Source organism: Orycteropus afer, unplaced genomic scaffold, assembly GCF_000298275.1.
Source record: "Orycteropus afer afer isolate SDZICR_OR568_19922 unplaced genomic scaffold, OryAfe1.0 scaffold00008, whole genome shotgun sequence".
Taxonomy (NCBI): Eukaryota; Metazoa; Chordata; class Mammalia; order Tubulidentata; family Orycteropodidae; genus Orycteropus; species Orycteropus afer.
In genome coordinates this window covers 104339-124027 of record NW_006921595.1, presented here as the reverse complement: position 1 = coordinate 124027, position 19689 = coordinate 104339, and the positions used below count along the sequence as shown (strand labels likewise).

Genomic DNA, 19689 nt, shown 5'->3' with positions numbered 1-19689 from the left:
CATTCCTTCCTCCACCTTCAAAGCCAATGGTATAGCTTTGCCCACATAGCCAGCATCAAATCTCTTTAACTCTTCTGCCTCCCCTTATAAGGATGACTGTGACTCACATGGCAGCTTGATTCCATTGAAATATGAGCAGATAAGATATCATCACATCTTTCTACATTACAGATGGAATCTAAATGTGATTCTTATTCTTAATATTGTTCCCAATTTAGTGTATATTACTAACACATATGCAAATTCCTGTTTAGATATATTTTGAATGAAAAAGCATAAGCTACCTAGAACTTAAAAGTCAAAATGGTAAGGTTGAGCAATCTACTTCCATAATGATACTGCCTCGGGGTGGCTATGAGTCAGGTATGACTCGAGGGCACATAACAACAACAACAACAAATCCCATCTATTAATTCTGCCTTTCTCTTCAAAAGTCTTACTAAAATAACAAAAAGAAATGAAAACAGAAAAATCTAACAAACATGGACAGTATTAGAAACTGGGGATGCATACTAAAAACATTGCTATTTCTTTAAGACAGACTTCTGGAGAGACTTCATTGACGGTTCTGTGGTCTGTTCTCATTCTCAAAATCACCTGAAGTGTTAGTTAATCCTCCCCACTTTCCTCTAACAGAACTCCATCAAAACCCTAAGCTCACAGCTACAAGTCCTGGAAGCAAGGGACCCAATTGATAATGGAGCAAACCTAGATCTTCACTTAACTTCTTAGGCCCCTTTGTTGGACCTCTTCTACTCATTCGGTAGTATGTTGGTTTTCCTCAGGGCTCCATGGCTTCAGTGATCATCCCAAATCTAAATTTCCAATCTGGATACCACCACTATCACCACCAATACCCCTACCCCTCTTGTCTTAAGCACACTAAAGCACACCAAACCACAAATCAGAAAGGAAAAAAGGCTTCAAATCTTTCCTTCATTTATGCCTTTCTTTTCCTTTTGTCTCCCATGTCTTAGGTTTGCTGGTCATGTCTCAGGGCATCAATAAGTGGAGCGTATCCCCACTTCTGTCATTCAGGGATTAAAATCATTCTTGGTCCTCCCTATGATCAACAGCCTTTTAGCTAACATTCCTTACCATTTTAGGTTGAATTCTCTTACCCGCCCCTGATTCCAGGAGATGGACATGACAGCCACACTTTACCTGAAGAATGGAAGTATTTGCCCTTCCTTGCCTTACCAGATGGTGCACACAACTATCAAGAAGGTATGTAAGAGACAGTGGAGCAATTAGTAGATGCCTTTTTTTTTTTTTTATTTGCTAAGACATCTTAGATTCTATGCATTTTGGTGAATGAAGGGCCTTTGGCCTGTTATCACACTTAATTACTTAAATAGTTGTTTGGAGGTGACTGGTCATGTTTTGAGGACCTCCAGAAGAGTACCAGGCTTATATTGCCAATGGTTGGTGAACCTTGGCTAGCCTTCTTCTAGGAGCCCTAGCTAAAATAAGTGATTAGCCACATTAGGCCATGTACTACATACGGGCAGCAATTCCTCCATTTATGCTCTTGTCTTCTTAGAAGCTAACTAAAGGGCCCTGCCTGCCCCACCTACAGGTTGGTTGGGACTCCAGCTGCAAATTTACTAAGTTGGTTAGTACTCAGATGCCCACCTGGAAACAGCTGGGAACGATTCTTTACCCCTGGGCCCATTGCTATCACAATGCTTTGCTTAAAAGTTTGCCTGCATGCCTGCAGAGCATGTTAACATCTTCAAAGAAAGCAGTGCTGTCTGTCACCTATAAATGAGTACTTTGTGTGACTTAATGAAAACTGTATTTTATCCAGGGCTTCAAACTGGTTCATTCCATTTCGACCCCCTGCTGAAACTTACCTTTCTACTCCCCAAGGAAACTTCCAATACCATTGTCACAGCTAAAAGGTTTAGCAGCATTTCCATAAAGATTGGATCTAATATCAAATCTTATGTTCAGATTTCCCTAATTGTCCCAAGAATTCCTTGGAGCCTTGGAAATCCTGAATAAAGTGGGAGAAAAATGTGGGACAAACTCAGAATCATAAAAGAAAAAAAAAGACCAAGGTTACTGGTCTGATGAAACTCCCAAAACTATAGCCCCTAGTCAGCCGTTGGGCCTGGAATTGAACTTACTACCATGGCTTCTAGGGAGCTCTGGTAGCATAGTGGCTAAGGCACTTAACTTGATTGCTAACTAGAAGGCTGGCGGTTCAAACCCACCAGCCACTCCTCGGAAGGAAGATGAGGCAATCTACTTCCGTAGTGATACTGCCTCGGAAACTCAAGGAGGGGTCACTATGAGTCGGGTTCTACTCGACAGCACATAACAACAACACCATGGCTTCTAGCCAAGTAATAGGCCTACAAGGTGAACAATTATAGCAGGTAGGTACACTTCTTAGAACAATCAACCATGGGAGAGCAGAGGGCAGCATTTGCACAAGGAGAGAGCTCAGAGGGCAGGAATGCATAGGAAAGGACACAGGGAAAAGGTAAACACAGGGAGGAAGTGGAAAGAGAACTGTTACATTGTGGGGATTGCAGTCAGTGTCGCCAAAAAATGTGTATCAACTGTTGAATGGAAAATGAATTTGCTCTATAAACTTTCACCCAAATCACAATTAAAAAAAAAAAAATTCTTGGATCCATTTAAGGTTCATGTGTTGCCTTTGATTTTTATGTCAATCTACTTTTTTAAAAATCTGAACAACCCCACACATATTAGGTGCTTTCTGAGTTAAGTGATTGTAGTCTTAGTTTGACTTGTTATAATTTCAGCCTCTTGGTGGAAGTGTACATTTTAAGATAATGAGGAATTCTGAGAAACCAGTAGTTGTGATGCTGGGAATAAGTATGAAATGGTTTTTTTGTTATATCATCATTTTTGGCTTACTGACTAAATCATGATAACTTCTAATTCCATTATTTATTAGTAAGGGTAATTTACTTCAGTATTAAACATTTTTCTATACATTTCTTAGATACTGTGTATTTTCACCTGCCACCCAGAAATGGAAATGGAGCCACAATATATGGAATCTCATGCTATCGACAAATTGAAGCCAAGGTATGATAGTTATGGTGAATTAAAAAATAAAAACAAAAATTCTTTCAGGTTTTGGCCACTTAAAATGTAAAATTGGGGAAAGCATCTTTTTCATGTGCTACCTGTGATACTGTTTTAAGTTTTTATAAATAGTTTGTAGCTATTTTTCTAAAGTTACCAGATTGTTCATACAAATGTATTTATAAATTGGTGAATATGATTATACGTGTACCATAAAATATTTTGCACATTGCTTTTAGGTAGTGATACCTAAATTATCCATTTGTCTTCACCACATTGTATTTCAATTTCATGGTTTCCTTGGATTTTCTATTTCCAGTGCTTACTCCATAACTTAGAAAAATGGAGAGGGTGATGTATGGAAGGAGCCCTGATGGCACAATGGTTAAGCACTCAGCTATGAATTGAAAGGTCAGCAGTTCAAACTTACCAGCTGCTCTGAGGAAAGACAAACCTGGTGATCTGCTCCCATAAAGATTACAGCCTAGGAAACCCTATGAGGCAGTTCTACTCATATAGAGTCATATAGAGTCACTATGAATCAGAATTGTTACACAGCAACAACGTGTGCTGTATTATTTTTAAAAAATCATTTTAGAAGTGGTAGAATGTACATACAGTGGCTTCCGATAACTCACATTATATTAATTATTTGTAGACGGATAGCCCCATCTTTTATGTTTGAACAGCATTGCTTTTTTCTGACGGGAAGATCTTGATGAGTAAATTCCTTCTCATTAAAAATAAAATCACTGCCATAGAGTCGATGCTGAGTCATAGTGGCCCCTCTTGGGTTTCCAAGGCGGTAAATCTTTACAGATGTAGATTGCCCACTCTTCTGCAGAGTGGCTGGTCAGTTTGAACTGCCAATCTTCTGGTTAACAGTCAAACGCCATAGGCACTATGCCATCAAAGCTCCTATTATTAGGTTGTTGAAACTCTGAAGCAGTGATTCTCAACCTTGGCTGCATGTTGGAATCACCTGGAGGAGCTTTAAAGACTAGAGATGACTGGATTCTATTCGCAGAGATTCTAATTTAATATTTTGTACATCAGTTTTAAAAGCCCCCCAGATGATTCTAATATATAGCCAAAATTGAGAACCACTACTCTGAAACAAGGCTTTTAACCATAATTATTTGGAAACTTTTAGAAAAACTACCCAGGCCTGTTCTTGCCTCCCACTTAGGGAATTAGAATCTTTGAAAGCAGAACTCAGCAGCTATAAGTTTAAAAACTACCTCAGATGAGTAAATTGTTGTTGTTGTGTGCCGTCGAGTCGGACCATAGCGACCCCTCCTTGGGTTTCCAAGGCGGTATCACTTCGGAAGTAGATTGCCCAACTTTCCTTCCAGGGAGTGGCTGGTGGGTTTGAACCACCAGCCTTCTGGTTAGCAGTCAAGTGCCTTAGGCACTACACTACTGGAGCTCTCTGATGAATAAATAGCAAATTTTTAAAAAAATTTTTCTAACTTTTTATATAATGAAAAATTCAAATATACAGATGATTAAAATAATACACTGAACAGCTGTGTACCCACTACCTGGATTCAACAGTTGTTAACATCCTTCCAAATTTGCTTTGTATGTGTACTTTTTTCCCCCTGAATCATTTAAAAATAAAGTGCAGGTATAAATTCTAGAATACCTACAGTAGTTAACTACAGACAGTCCCCTGGTTAAGAACCAGATCTCTTCCTGAGTGTGTCTTTAAGAATTTGTAGGTAAGTCAGAACGGGTGCATTGGTTCTTTTTTAGCCTTATTTTAGTGCAAGAAAAGACTCTGTAAACCTTTTCAGTGATTTAAAAGCTGCATGGGCAGCAAATAAAGAATTTGTTGGGAGCAGGGGTAGGGGTTGGTTCAGTTGTTTCCACCAAAAACCTCATGGCTGTCAAGTCAGATCCTACTCATAGTGACCCCTCCTTGGGTTTCCGAGGTGGTATCACTACGAAGTAGATCTCCCAACCGTCCTTCCAAGAAGTGGCTGGTGGGTTTGAACCACCAGGCTTCTGGTTAGTAGATAAATGTCTTAGGCACTACACTGTCAGAGCTCCCAGTTGTTTCAGAGTGAGAGAAAATTTACATAACATTAAAGGGCAGGTAGGAGTTGCCCTTTAGTCAGGTCTCAGGGGTTACCTGTACTGAGAAATAACCTTCGAAGCACAGGGCCTGGAACATAGGATGCACTCAGTAAATGTCTACGAATAACTGAATGTAAAGTTAAATATACAAGAAACCTGAGAATAAGAGTTAACCTATCAGCTTTCCACATTTAATTTCTTTATATACTGTTATTCTTACATATATACTGCAACCCACTCTTGGAAATTTCTTCCTTTTGCTACCTCGTACCTCACCGATGCAGATCATATGTAAACACTAATGAGCTTATTTTTCCGAAGCCATCTTACCCCTTCCAGCTGTTAAATTATCAACTATTCTCATGCTCTGCAGAGCCTTTTAATGGCGTTACATATTGCCTGTGTCTCCTACCTCCTGGACCTGACCCACTCCAGAGTATATTGTTGTTGTTGTTGTTGTTGTTATTATTGTTATGTGCCATCGGTCCAACTCATAGCGACCCCTCCTTAGGTTGCCGAGGCAGTGCCACTACGGAAGTAGGATTGCCCAACCTTCCTCCCAAGGAGTGGCTGGTGGGTTTGAACCACCAGCCTTCTGATTAACAGTCAAGTGCATTAGGCACTATGCTACCAGAGCCCCCCCAGAGTATGTTAAGGTTACCCATTTCTCCTAATTTTCCTAGCCTTGTCTCAGACTGACCAGGTAGATAAGCCAGGTATCAGAGGGACCTAGAGCTGAGGAGAAAGACTTCTAATTCCTTTTGAATTAAACTGGGACACCTGTTAGATAAATCCAGTCAAGTTAACCAAAACCAAACTTACTGCCTTCGAGTTGATTCCGACTCATAGCGACCCCTCCTTGAATTTCTGAGGAAGTATCTCCAGTCTTCCTTCTGAGGAGTGGCTGGTGGGTTTGAACTACCAGACTTCTGGTTAGCAGTCAAATGCCTTGGGCACTATGCCACCAGAGCTCCTCCAGTCAAGTTAGAGGGGTGGAAAATAACTTGAAGGAAAGTCTTTACTTTTGACTTAATAACCATTTAGCAGTCATCAATCACTGGAAGACACAGAGGCCCCTTAGTCCTTAGGGAGATGTCAGCTCTAAGTTCAGGATAGGTAGCAGTAATACAGAGGTGAGTTCTTACTATGACCCATGGGCAGGCTTCAAGGAAACCAAGTCTCTTCCCCAAATTTTAACTGTTTGTAAAAATGTATATATTCATTTTTCTGTGGAAAAAGTCTACAGCTTTTTTTATTTTATTCTTTCACCTTTTTATTGTGCTTTGGGTGAAAGTTCACAGAGCAAATTGATTTTTCATTCAACAATTAATACACATTTCATTTTGTGACATTGATTACAATCCTCACAATGTAACAGCACTCATCCCACTTCTCTTTATATTTACCATTTCCATTTGTCCTTCTTTCCTATCCCTTCCTGCCTTTTGGGCTTTATTCCTGGGCAACTGCTGCCCTAGGCCTATAGCTTTCCTCAGATTAGATCTTTGTTCCCCAAAAGGATTATTTAATTAACATAAAATCAGAAAAACTAAACCCCTTGCCAGAGAGTTGATCCCAACTCATAGTGACCATATAGGACAAAGTAGAACTGCCCTGTGGGGTTTCTAAGGCTGTAAATCTTTATGGAATCAGACTGCCTCACTTTTCTCCTATGGAGCAGCTGGTGGGTGGATTTGAACCACTGACCTTTCAGTTAACAGCCTAACAGCTAAGTGCTTAACTACCAAGCCACCACAAGATTAAAAATTTTTTGACATAAATAGGGATATTTCATATTGCATCACTATTCTGGATTATTCCTTGACTATACAGCAGAAAGCACCCTGATTTTTGGTAGGTTTTTTTTGGGGGGGGGGGATTGGTTGGTTTTCGGACTGTAGAGGAACAAAAGCATTTTGGAAGTTTTTGTTTTTTATTTTTGAGCCATTGGAGAAATGGGAATAAGAATCTTAATTATCTTAGATTTTGGAATAAATTCTATGATTTGGTTTCTCCAAAGACAAGAAAGTAAAAGAATTGGCCACCAGAAACTAGATCTTTTGGAAACTTGAGGAAAAGAAACTTAAATATGGGTTTCTTTGCTAGGAAAATGGAAGTAAACCATGGTCTTTGGACTTTGGAGAGTGACGGTAGTCCTGGTCCAGAAGAGAGAACACCTTTAGGTTCTTTTTGGGTTTTTCTTTTGTTGTTGTTTTTAATACCTTCTCAGGCAGTGCACTAGAAGGGGAGGAGTTTTTTTTACTTCCCTCACAGCCTTACCTGAGTTTGATCAAATCAAGTCTTGTTCTGTACTAGCAGAGTACTGTGGAAATCTCATGTGATGTTCTCAGATTCACCAAGGAGTGTGAATTACATGCTCAGAGCTGAGCTACCATAATGCTAGTCCTCCAGGATAGACTGTAAGCCCCACACACTGCCACTGCATTCTTGCCAACTCATAGTAAGCCCCGTAGGACTCCTATAGGGTTTCCAAGACTAAATCTTTATGGAAGCAGACTGCCTCATCGTTCTCCTATGGAGCAGCAGGTAGGTTTGAACCACCAACCTTTTGGTTATCAGCCCAGTGCTTTAACCACAGTGCTACCAGAGCTCCCCAGAGTATAGCCATCATAGAATAACCAACTTAACAAAACTGCTATGGCAGTCCTTCCATTTTTGCAGAAACAGGCTAGTTTTTGTCCTTTCTTAAACTAGTCTCTTCTCATAGGAAACAGTGTTCTCTGAAAGGGCTGCGCGTTTTAAAACCAAGACCACGAGCAGCTGATATGCGTTATGGATGTGATGATTTAAGCATAAAATGTTCTCCCTTGAGAGCACAGATTATCTTTTCACTGTTACAGTCCCAGTGCCTGGCCCAGATTCTGGCAGAGTGCCCTGACTGATAGCTTTTCATTCCATTTTCTGAAGTGCTCAATAAATAAATACCTTTTGAATTTAATTAACTAAACGCAAAAAATTTCTTCTATTTAATTGCTATATTTGTTTAGAAAAATATGAGTCTTAATATGACAGTGAAATATTTCTAATAATACCTGTTTGTTTATGATAGGCATTGAAAGTAAGACAAGCAGATGTCACCAGAGAAACCGTTCAGAAAAGTGTCTGTGTTCTAAGCAAGCTGGTAAGAAACCCACTAATCTATTCTTGTGTTCATTAAACATTCAAGGAAAACTGAGGATAAGACATTATTAGAATAAGAAGAGCTTTATGAAAGTGATAGCATATTAAACATGTTTGGGAAAATTTAATCAGAGTCTCATTAGTTAGGGTCTTGTATCTCCTCTTTCTATTTGCCTCTCAGCAGTTTTACTCTAATTTATATTTTTGCCCAAGATTAGGGAAGAAGGAGGAGATCGGATGGATAGATTGTTGGGAAGGAAGTTGACACTTGACAAAAACAAGGTTTATGATATATTTCATGTATCCATTTTTGTTTTTTCCCTAGCCTTTGGTTAAGTAATATTTTACTGAAATATTTTCAAAATATCATAGTTACTCAGATATTTTTAATGATACAGAAGTTCATGTTCAAATTAGTTAGTATAAATATATAAATTGAGTTTAAAAAAATTTTGTTGACACTTCTGTATAACTAACTCATTATAATGAAACATTTTAGCCTTGCTTTTTAAAAACAAAATATTTGAGAAAAGGAAATGACATGAAATTGTATACTAATGTAGTACTTCAGAACTGTGTTTCTTCTGTGTACATTGTTCAGATGCAAAAGTCATTTTAACTTTTTATTTTTGAAAAGAAAATATATAAAATTTGTTGTTTTTTTATAGCTTTCATCATTAAGTCATTTGTGATGTTCCATGTTTATTACTAAAGCCAAGCTCACTACCATTGAGTCAGATCCGACCCATAGTGATCCTACCTTGGGTTTACGAGGCAGTATCTCTAAGAAAGTAGATTGCCCAGTCTTCCTTCTGAGAAGTGGCTGGGTTTGAGCCACCAGCTTTCTGGTTAGCAGTCAAATGCCTTAGGCACTATGCCACCAGAGCTCCTTTGTTTATTACTAATGGGGTAATAACATCCTTACTAGTAATCTATCAAATACCTAAATGTAAGCTATCATGCCCCAAATTCCCTCTGTGGGGAAAATCTAAATTGTATCATATTAATCTTAGATCTATGTGATTACTATATGCATATGTTTCTGACATTTCTACAGTTAACCTAAAGTAAAGCTTAACCTGGAATCTAGGGGACTTCTAAAAGGTCAAATAAATTAATTGATGGTCTTTAGGGTATCCATAATTCCCCTAAAATTGATTTCTGCTTTTTGTGAGTTTGGGTCAATAGCTGTCACCACATTGTTAGAGCAATCTGATACCCAAAATAAGAACTACTGTCTAAAGGGTTAGTTCAAAAGTTTTCTATGCAATTACTTGCTGGGTTGATAGTAAGGAACTAACATTTATAGGAAGTTAGATTTTATGTGTATTGGTTCCATATTAACGATCAATTTGAATACTACAGCAAGAAAAAAGCAAACAAAAACCACTAGCATTTATTAAAGGATGATTCTGGATTTTAAAAATTTTCTCTTAGAATTTACCAAATAAGTTTACTTTATAAAAAGTATACCTCCTATTTTTTAAAAAGCGAAAGTAGTGTATAGATTCATTTATGGAATATACATTTTTTTAAATGTGAGTTCGTAGTAAGGATAGAGAGTGAGAGAGACAATGTGTGTGTGATGTGTTAAGTGTCATTCTGTCTTTCTTAGTTTCTCTTTGCCCTCTTTGCTCTGCTTCTGTAACCAGTTTGGTTACTTTTGTTTTCCAATCTAGTGACCCAAAACGACTCTTTCACAGTAAATCCTTTGTTCTTCAAGGACTAACACTTATCTGGGGAGGAAAGAGTGAGATCATTTAGAGAGTTTATCATCAATGATTACTTAATTTTAAATATTTTCATTTTGATAACAACATTAATCTCAAGTATCACGCATAAACCATTATCTGGGGATCAGATATTTTAGAAATTTGGAAATTAACTCTTCTGAATCACAAAGATACCACTTAGAATAATGGAACAATTATCTAACATATTAGAGAGTGAATATGCTGTGTGGTATTCACTGTCTAAATTAAAAAACTTCATTTTATAGCCTAGGGCCTAACTTTATTCTTTAAGTCCTTATTTTAATAAAAATATAATAGAAAATCTGTATAAAGATATAATTCCATAAAAAGATTTTGTGATAGATAGTTATGGTATAGTGTTATTAATAGAGGAACAAATTCTTCTCTTTAGAATTTTTTAAACTAATACCTTGTGTAAAATCCAGATTCTTTCCTGTGTGGCCTGTGTTCTCACATATAGTTGCAAGAATTTTTTACGATTCTCCATTTTGTTAAGGAGCCTCCCTTTGTCTTCTCTTTGTCTTTCTCACCCGCCTCCTTACCAAGGTGTCACATTGCCCAACAGCATCTCTGTAAGCTTCCTATTATGCAGAGGGGGAAATAGGGGCTTTATTTATTTATTCCTGCAGATTCAGACTACTATCCATGCCTGTGCATATGCTCTCTTGCTGTTCTAAAATTCTGAATCAAGGAGATTGGTAAATATGTGTATAATGAATAATTACTTATTACTGAAACTGTCTTACAAAATAAGATTTTCAGGATCAACATGTTTTTTTCCAAATTAGAATTTTAAATATAGAAAAGAAGGGTCTTACATTCTGATTTCTGTATATAGTTTCTAATATATATCAGTGAATTACTTTTTTTGTACTGGACCAGATGAGCAAAGCACAGGAGTACTAGATACTATAGCAAATGCAACACATTGAAAGACTTTCTGAGTAACCAGTTCTCAAAGAACAATTATAAGAAGACAACATTTATTTTAATGAGAGTACCTATATATCAGGTATTGATTCTTTACTGATCATATTTAAAATATAATTATTATTTTAATTCTAATAGCATTGAGGTGATTACTACTCTCATTTTACAAATAAAGACACATCTCAGAGGAAAAAATATGTCTAATTTTGCATAAATATATAACTATTGGTTGTAATGGTATGTACCATAAGCCTTGATTCATAGGGACTCTCTAGTATAGAGTAAAACTGCCCCCAAAGAGTTTCCTAGGCTATAGGAGCTCTGGTGGCGTAGTGCCTAAGGCATTTGACTGCTAACCAGAAGGCTGGAGTTCAAACCCACCAGCCACTCCTCAGAAGGAAGATGAAGTAGTCTACTTCCATAGGGATACCACCTCGGAAACCTAAGGAGGGATCACTATGAGTCAGATTTGATTCTACAGCAGTGAGTTTGGTTGTTTTGTTTCGTTTAATCTTTATGGGAACGGATCTCCAGGTCTTATTTCCTGCAGAGCACTAGTGGGTTCAAACGGCTGACCTTTGGTCAGCAGCTATGCTTAACTATTGCACAGCTAGAGCTCCTTAGACATACAACTGAAAACCCACTGCCATGGAGTAGATTCCAATTCACAGTGACCCCCAAGGTGGTGAATCTTTACAGAAGTAGATTGCCCCATCATCCTTCCAAGGAGCACCTAGTGGGTTTGAACCACCAACCTTCTAGTTAGCAGTCAAATGCCTTGGGCACTGCGCCACCAGAGCTCCTTTTTAAACATATTGCTAGTAAGTATAAAATCTGAATGAAAATACAGTTTTATCTGTCTCTAAAACAGACGCCTCGCAAGCCCTGGTTGTTCCTAGTGCATTGTAGTCTATATATAAAAGTATGATGATCTTCAACTTAGATGGTAATAATGATGGTATTAAGAGTGAGACTGGGGGAAAAACTACTCCAGTATTACTAGTTTTAACTAATTAGAGTATATATACAGTACCAGTCTCTGTATCCTAAAAAGATTATAGAAATCAGAATATCTAGAAAAGAATATTAAAAATAAAGGGATGGAAAATAGATTGGTAGAAAAGGGTCTTAAATAGGAGAAATAAAAATTAAAGAATAACTTTGTTCAAGTGTACAAAAGTATTATTATTATTATTATTATTATAAAAGACCCAGACTAATCGTTCTAAGCCTTCATAAAAGACACAAAGGGGAATTAACTTAAATTTAATAATGAGTGTTCAACTAGATGGAAGAATGAGCTGCTGTATGGATGATTAAATAAATGTTACCACAAGCCAGCAGAACAGTTTGTAGAATTGTCGTTGTTGTTACGTGCCGTTGAGTCGGACTCGACTCATAGTGACCCCTCCTTGGGTTTCCGAGGCAGTATCACTACGGAAGTAGATTGTCCATCTTCCTTCTGAGGAGTGACTAGTGGATTTGAACTGCCAGCTTTCTTGTTAGCAGTCAAGTGCCTTAGGCAACTATGCTACCAGAGCTCCCGTTTGTAGAATTAGAATATGTTTTAAATCTTATGTTAATAATAGCTGATGTTTGAGTGCTTTCTATATGCCAGATATTCTACTAACCTATGTTATTTAATCTTTAAAGTAACTGCATTAGATGTACTGTTTTTTAATGTACGTACTTATTTTCAGGTCAGAAAACAGATGTGGGGAGGTTAAGTGTTCAGAGTTAGGCAGTGAGTGATGGAGCCAGATCTAGGCAGTCTGAGCCCACACTCTTAACCACTCTTCTGGGACAGTGGTTCAGGCGTTCTTTACCCGCAGCCAAAGAGCCAGAACAGGTGACTCCTCAGCTTCCAGCTGTGAAAATAATGAAGCACTAAAGTTGACAATTACTAACTTTTTCCCTCGCTCTTCAAACTAAAAAGGGTATGTGTGCTTGTGTTTGTGTTTTACTATTCTCAACCTTATGGTAATTTTTCTTTTTTTCTTCAAGCCTCTGTATGGCTTACTGCAAGCAAAACTTCAACTCATTACACATGCATATTTTGAAGAAAAGGATTTTTCCCAAATTTCCATTCTAAAGGTAACTTTATACCTCTTTCTAGATGTGCTTGCCCGAAGACAGAGTCAAAAAGCAAGTAGACAAAGAGTGGTGCATGGGAGGTACACACAACAAAGATGAACCCTTTTGCACATATAGTACTGCATTGTCAGTGATGGCAAACATTGATCTACAGGTAGATAGATGGGTGGACAGGCTGAACAATTAGGTATGTTTAAGCAGGGGGGAATGTGCCCATGACCATATATAGGGTTGGCAGACAATGTTTCTACAAGTGTATTTGTATGTACTATAAGAATTTCTAGGTATGTAGTAGAGCAGACAAAGGACCTAGTTGTAGTCACTTCTTGGCCACAGCCAGCTACCCAGAGGGAAGAAGTAGTTGGACCTGTGGGCTAGGGACCATGGTCACAGGAGATATCAAGCTCAGTTGGCATAATGTACTACACCAAAACATTGTTCCACATCCTACTTTGGTGAGCAGGGACAGGGATCTTAAAAACTTGCAAGCAGCCATCTAGATGCAACGATGGGTCTCTCCTCCTCCGAGCAAAGAAGAATAAAGAGCAAAGATGCATGGAAACAATTAGTCTGAGGGACTGGTACAGCATGCAACCCTCAGCCTATACCACTTACTGTGAGACCAGAAGAACTAGATGGTGCCCAGCTATCTATTTGCCCCTCAGACGAGGATCTGTGTAGGAGATCCTGGATAGAATGTGAGACCAATGTGGAATAAAATTCAAAATATTAAAAAAGAAAAAAGGGGGGAGACCAAGTTTGCTAGTCTTATAGAGCTTGGTGGAACCTCTGAGACTATGGCCCATAGCTGCCCTTCAGGTCTGGAATTGAACTCACTCATGGCTTCCAGCCAAACAAAAAACTGAACATATGAGCTGAACATTTACATGAGGTAGATACACTCCTTGGAGAGATCAGTCATGATGGAATAGAAGGGCTGTGCATACACAGTGAGATAGCTCAAGGGGCAGGAGTGCATGGGAGGGAAGGACAAGGGAAGAGATAACTATGGCGAGGAAGTGAGAGGGGAGCTGTTGCATTGTGGGAAATTACAGTCAATGTCATGAGACAAAGTGTGAACTGGTGTAGGGAAGATGAATTTGCTCTGTAAACTTTCACTCAAATCACAATAAAATTTAAAAAAATAAATAAAGCAGGTTCATCAGTTATACTGTAAGAGATGATCATTGCTTAACTTAGGAAAAACATTCTGCTTTGTTACAAGGATTAAAATGATAGTTATAATGTAAAACTGCCTTTTATTCGGAAATAATGGCTACAAGTTACTATAAAATAAATGTTCCTCTTAATGGATGACAGCCCTTTTCCTCTGGCAATACCTCCATGAAATTGCTTATCTTTTAAGTAAATTGCACAGTATGTCTACATGTTAAGCTTCTAATTCCCAGCTTCCATAGTAAAACCAGATAAAACACGTTTTATTAAAGGTGGGTAACATGTTTTTCTCAAGGCTGCCTTGAATGTACAAAGCATCCTGGATTCTGTTCTGAACCTAGTGAGAGTTAGGCAGTTACTTATTTAGCAAGGAGGCAGAGGGGATTTATCCTAGAATTCCAAGCCGCCATCTAAGTAAATCAAATTCTGAAATGTAGAGGGAGAGAAGAACACTCCGGGAAACCTTTCCCACTTTCTGTCTAGAGCTTTTCTGATATGGCTCATGTTGGAAGAGAAGGAATGAGAGCTGGAATTGATCAAGGTTACAGAGAAACCTTGATTGTCTCTAAATTTAGGGCCTAGCAAAAACAGATTGCCCCATTTAAGGAACCAATGTTTTGCTAATCATCATACCTCTGATTCATTGTCAAAAGTGATACAAATGTTCTAAATGAAACCTATGCTTTATAGGAGCTTTATGAACACATGAATAACTCCTTGGGAGGAACGTCATTGGAAGGATCCCAAGTTTACCTTGGTAAGTAATTTTTTTTCCCCCCACTAGTCAGAAGAGAGACTCTCATTTCTTTCTGTCTAGAAAACTGAATTGCATGTAAAACTTCATGATCAGAATCGCATCAACATATGGAATCTAAATTCTTCAAGTTTGATGCTACTATTACCCTTAAACCTTTTTAAACCTACATTTTACACCATAAGTAGAGGCAAGTTACAGAAAACTTTTCCTTAAATATCTTCTAAGGTAGTGTTTATGTTGAGAAGGGTTACCATAGCTTACTTGTATGATTTGTAGCAGTTTTGTAACTATTATTATACAAAGTAAATTTCTACTTTCAGGGTAATAATAGAAGTTTTTTCTTCCACACATTAATGCTGGCCAGCTAAATTCCCTGTCAAAATAGAGAGGGAGAGCAAAAGAGAGAGAAAAATTTGCTTACCTCTTTTCTAAGATTCTTCAGGTTGGGGATTTTGTTTAATTTATACTACCTTGCCAACCCATAATATCCGTTGGTATAAATATCTATTTCATGATTTAAAATAAAGTTTTAATAACATAATGACTTATGTTCATTTGATTCCTATTTAAGCATGAGGCAGCCAAATTGTGGTAGTTCACTATTGCAGTCCTATGTATAATGTAGGCTGATTTCAAAGCTTCTATTCTGCGAATAAAGAGCTCTGGTGGCGAAGTGGTTAAAGCATTCAACTGCTAACCAGACTGTTGGTGGTTTGAACCCACCAGCCACTCCACAGGAGAAAGATGAGGCAATCTGTTTCTGTAAAGATTTACAGCCTTGGAAACCCTATGGGACAATCTGCTCAGTCCTATATAGGGTCACTATGAGTAGGAATTGACTCGGTGGCAGTGGGGTTTTTTTTTGTTTGTTTGTTTGCTTGGTTTATTCTGAGAATTTGTTTTTCTCTAAACCATTGTCTCTTGTCCTATAGTGTTTGAGGCAGATGATCAGAAAAGACATGATTCAGAAATAATAGCATATGTAATGCAGTAACCAAAAATCCAGATTTAAATGACTGACTGCCAATATATATAGTTCTATAATTTCTGAACTTCTATAATTTGTAAGATGTTTATAGAGTGAGGGGAACGTGTTAGATTTATATTGTCCAAAGTAGTAGCCACTAACTATGTATGGCTATTTACATTCAAATTAAAATTAATAAAATTTAAAAGTCACTTATCAGTAGAACTTGTCACATTTCAAGTACTCAGGAACCCCAGGTGGTACTATAGAACAGCACCAATATAGAATATTTTCATCATCACAGAAAGTTCTGTTAGGCAGTGCCATGACAACTATTCACGTTAATTTTATAAATTCCGAGGATATGTATATTTAATCAAGTATTACATAAATATTTGAATATTTTTATATTCCTATTTTTTTTACTTCCATCTGTGAAGGAAAAATAAAAACTTTTCTTCAACAAAAACAGTAGATCTTACTCAGTTTAGCTTTTGTTAACATTACAGGTCTGTCTCCTCGAGATCTTGTCCTTCATTTTCGACACAAGGTAGGATAACTTACTTGATTTATGAAGTACTCAATAGGTGCACACTGTTCTTACCTTGTTCATTTAGCTGGACAGATTCTATGTGGTTGAATATAGATAGTGACATAACTGTTTTAGTTCTTCTGAAACAGCACTGTGTCACTATACAAAGTGGAAAGTGCTATTGGTAGTGCTTGTATACTTTCTAAAAGGTACCAATATTATCTGTTTATTTCTTTGCAGAATGAGACTTTTTTTTCTATTGTCTTTATCATTTCAGATACGAGATTAGAATAAATAAAAACATGTCTTAATCTTGTAGAATATCTTATATTGCCCTGAAAGTGGTACCTTTTCCAGTAAAATAGCTACACCTGTGCTTTCTGATTTTTATTAGAACAACATATGTTGACTAGTACATACACACATGGATCATCCATATATAGGAAACTCTTACTGAGTACCTGAGTTGTAAACACCTAGGCATCAAGAAGTAAAAGAGTGTTCCCTGCCTTTCAAGAAGAGATTAAGTACTTCTCAGCTTTTTGGTTTTAGTTTAAGAGACACAAGTAATACTTAATTTCTCAGTTTAAGTTCATATTTTTCAATATAGTTTTTAAAACACTGATTAATTATGTAATGGTGGTACAGTGCCTAAGGCATTTGACTGCTAACCAGAAGGTTGGTGGTTCAGACTTGCCAGTGGTGCTGCAGAAAGAAGATGAGGCAACCTACTTCCATAAAGATTTATTACCTTGGAAACCCAGTAGGGGTCAGTATGAGTCAGTCAGTGGGTTTGGTTTGGTTCAATTATTTACTAGTATGAATTAAATGATAATGTGATTATGTTTAAAGAGAAGAAAAAGCAAATGAATAATAGAATTGAATTCCTTATTTTATTAGAATTGAACTCCTTATTTTATTAAAACTTTTCTTTCCATAGGTCTTAATCCTATTTAAACTGATTCTTCTTGAGAAAAAGGTAAGACATGAAGGGATGAACAGACAGACAGAAGGACTTAGGGCCTGCAAAGCCGAAAATACCTACCATCAGACTCCTCATAGAAGTTTGTTGACCTCTGGTTTAGACTAATGAGCCATCTGTGGATCTGGAGCTAGTTCTACATTCCATATTACCGTGCACAGTGGGGTCAGGATGCAATGAACATTGGGAAGTCACACATTAACAAATGTCTACTTTTTAATACTTTAAAAATACTTATTTCTGTGACTTACTAATTCTCTTAGGCATTAGTTTCAAAATTAAACTGGACACAAAGCTCTATCAAAGAGATTCTGTCAAAATTCTTTTTTTTTTTTTTTAACTTTTTATTATGATTTGGGTGAAAGTTTACAGAGCAAATCAATTTTCAGTTCCGCAATTCATATGCATTTTGCATGTCATTGATTATAATCCTCCTCAATGTAACATCACTCCTCCCACTCCCTCCCTGTGTTCCTCCTTCTCACCTAACCCATCCTGCCTTCTGAACTTAGTCTTTGGGCAAATGCTGCCCTTTTGATCTTGAATGGTTTATTGTTCTAAAGCTTGCATACCTTTCTAGTGCTGTTGTTCACCTGTCTATTGTTTGGCTGAAAATTGAGCCACAGGAGTGAGTTCAATTCAGGACTGAAGGATATCTAAAGACCATCGTTTCAGAGGTACCATCAGTCCCTATCTGACTGGTCTTTTTTATGATTTTGAGTTTTGTTCCACATTTTTCTCCCACTCTATCCAGGTCTTTCTAATGTGATCCTTCTCAGAGTAGTCCCTAATAGTAGCCAGGCACCATTTCTTCTGGTCTCAGGGTGGTAGAGGATGAGGTTCACATGGTCCATGAGTCCTTGGACTAATTATTGCCATGTGTCTCTGATTTTCTTCACTCTTCTGTGCTTCAGACAGAGAGACCAATACCTTAAATGGCTGTTTACAAGCTTTTAAGACCCAGTTGCTACTCAACAAAGTAGAATGTAGAACATTTTCTTTGTAGACTGTGCTGTGCCAGTTGATCTTGGTATCCTCCAAAACTATGGTCCTGGGCCCGGAGGCCCCCAGGCCCAGCAACTCATTCCCTCAAGGTATCTGGTTATGGCTCAGAAGTTTTCATAACTTGCCCTCCTGTATGCTCTAATATATTCATGGATATATTTATAACACACATAAAAACATATGTAGAAATATCATTTATCTCACCTATGTATATGTGTGGTATAGTCCCATTCTCCTTCCCACACCATAGCTTTTTTTTTATTTTATTTTTTTAAGTCTTAAAAGTAATACATGTTACAGAGATGGCATCATTTTTAATGAAAAATTGTGACTAGCTAAGTAATGGTTTATCTTGTACACTATATATAACCCCAACCAATTAAAAAAAATTGCTAAGAATGCTTATTGTTATAAAGATGTTTCATGGCAAGTTAAGAGAAAACAGTTTATCCAACTACACCTCAAACCCATGCTCCAAATTTTTATTCATTGGAAAGAGATTAGAAGAAAAGCTATCAACATAGTTTGGAAAGAATATAGGTGATATTTTTTCAAATAAATAATTTACTGTATTCAGTTTCCTGTAATGAATATTGTTTCTTTGGAAAGGAAAAAGAACAATTTAAAAAAAAAAATTTATGAATCTGGGTGTATGATAGTACAGTGTTTCCACGTTTCTGATCTTAGACCATAATAAAAATGTTTTGCGTAGCAACCTAGAGCACACATTCATATATGTATACGAAACAAAAGCTTTTCAAAATAATACTTAGACTAACTACGCACAGTGGCATTTATGATCTAGTAAACTTTACTTAATATGACAAATCGTAGGTACACTCTATTTTTATATTGATTTGATAAGGTAAGGACTTCCCTTAATGTAGCACTTGGTGTTTTGTATTTGTAGAGCACTCCTTAAATAAGACAAACGGTGTGAGGAGAGCAGAGATTATAAATGCTGTGCTTTGTCATAAAGCACATTAGTATCACAGGTGTGGATAAGTGAACACTTGCACATGACACATCAGGATAAATTAGAAACTTTAAGTCAAGATGAATTTCAGTGTACTTTGAAAATGATTCGTGGGTTAGTGAGTTTTCTCTTACCACTACTTGTTGTTGTTGTTGTTGTTAAGTGCCGTCGAGTCGTTTCCGACTCATAGCGACCCCATGCACAGCAGAACGAAACACTGCCCGATC

At 37.3% G+C, this 19689-nt stretch overlaps 1 protein-coding gene across 1 annotated transcript in view; it reads left to right on the top strand.

Annotated features, from left to right (window-relative positions):
- Nucleotides 1-19689, top strand: part of AVL9 (AVL9 cell migration associated) — a 106909-nt gene that overhangs the window by 38937 nt on the left and 48283 nt on the right. Inside the window, exons 2-8 of the mRNA XM_007946351.2 lie at nucleotides 1107-1227; nucleotides 2981-3066; nucleotides 8219-8290; nucleotides 12978-13067; nucleotides 14934-15000; nucleotides 16477-16517; nucleotides 17440-17478. Of these exons, the coding sequence (XP_007944542.1) occupies nucleotides 1107-1227; nucleotides 2981-3066; nucleotides 8219-8290; nucleotides 12978-13067; nucleotides 14934-15000; nucleotides 16477-16517; nucleotides 17440-17478 (516 nt within the window). The remainder of the gene's footprint in view (nucleotides 1-1106; nucleotides 1228-2980; nucleotides 3067-8218; nucleotides 8291-12977; nucleotides 13068-14933; nucleotides 15001-16476; nucleotides 16518-17439; nucleotides 17479-19689) is intronic.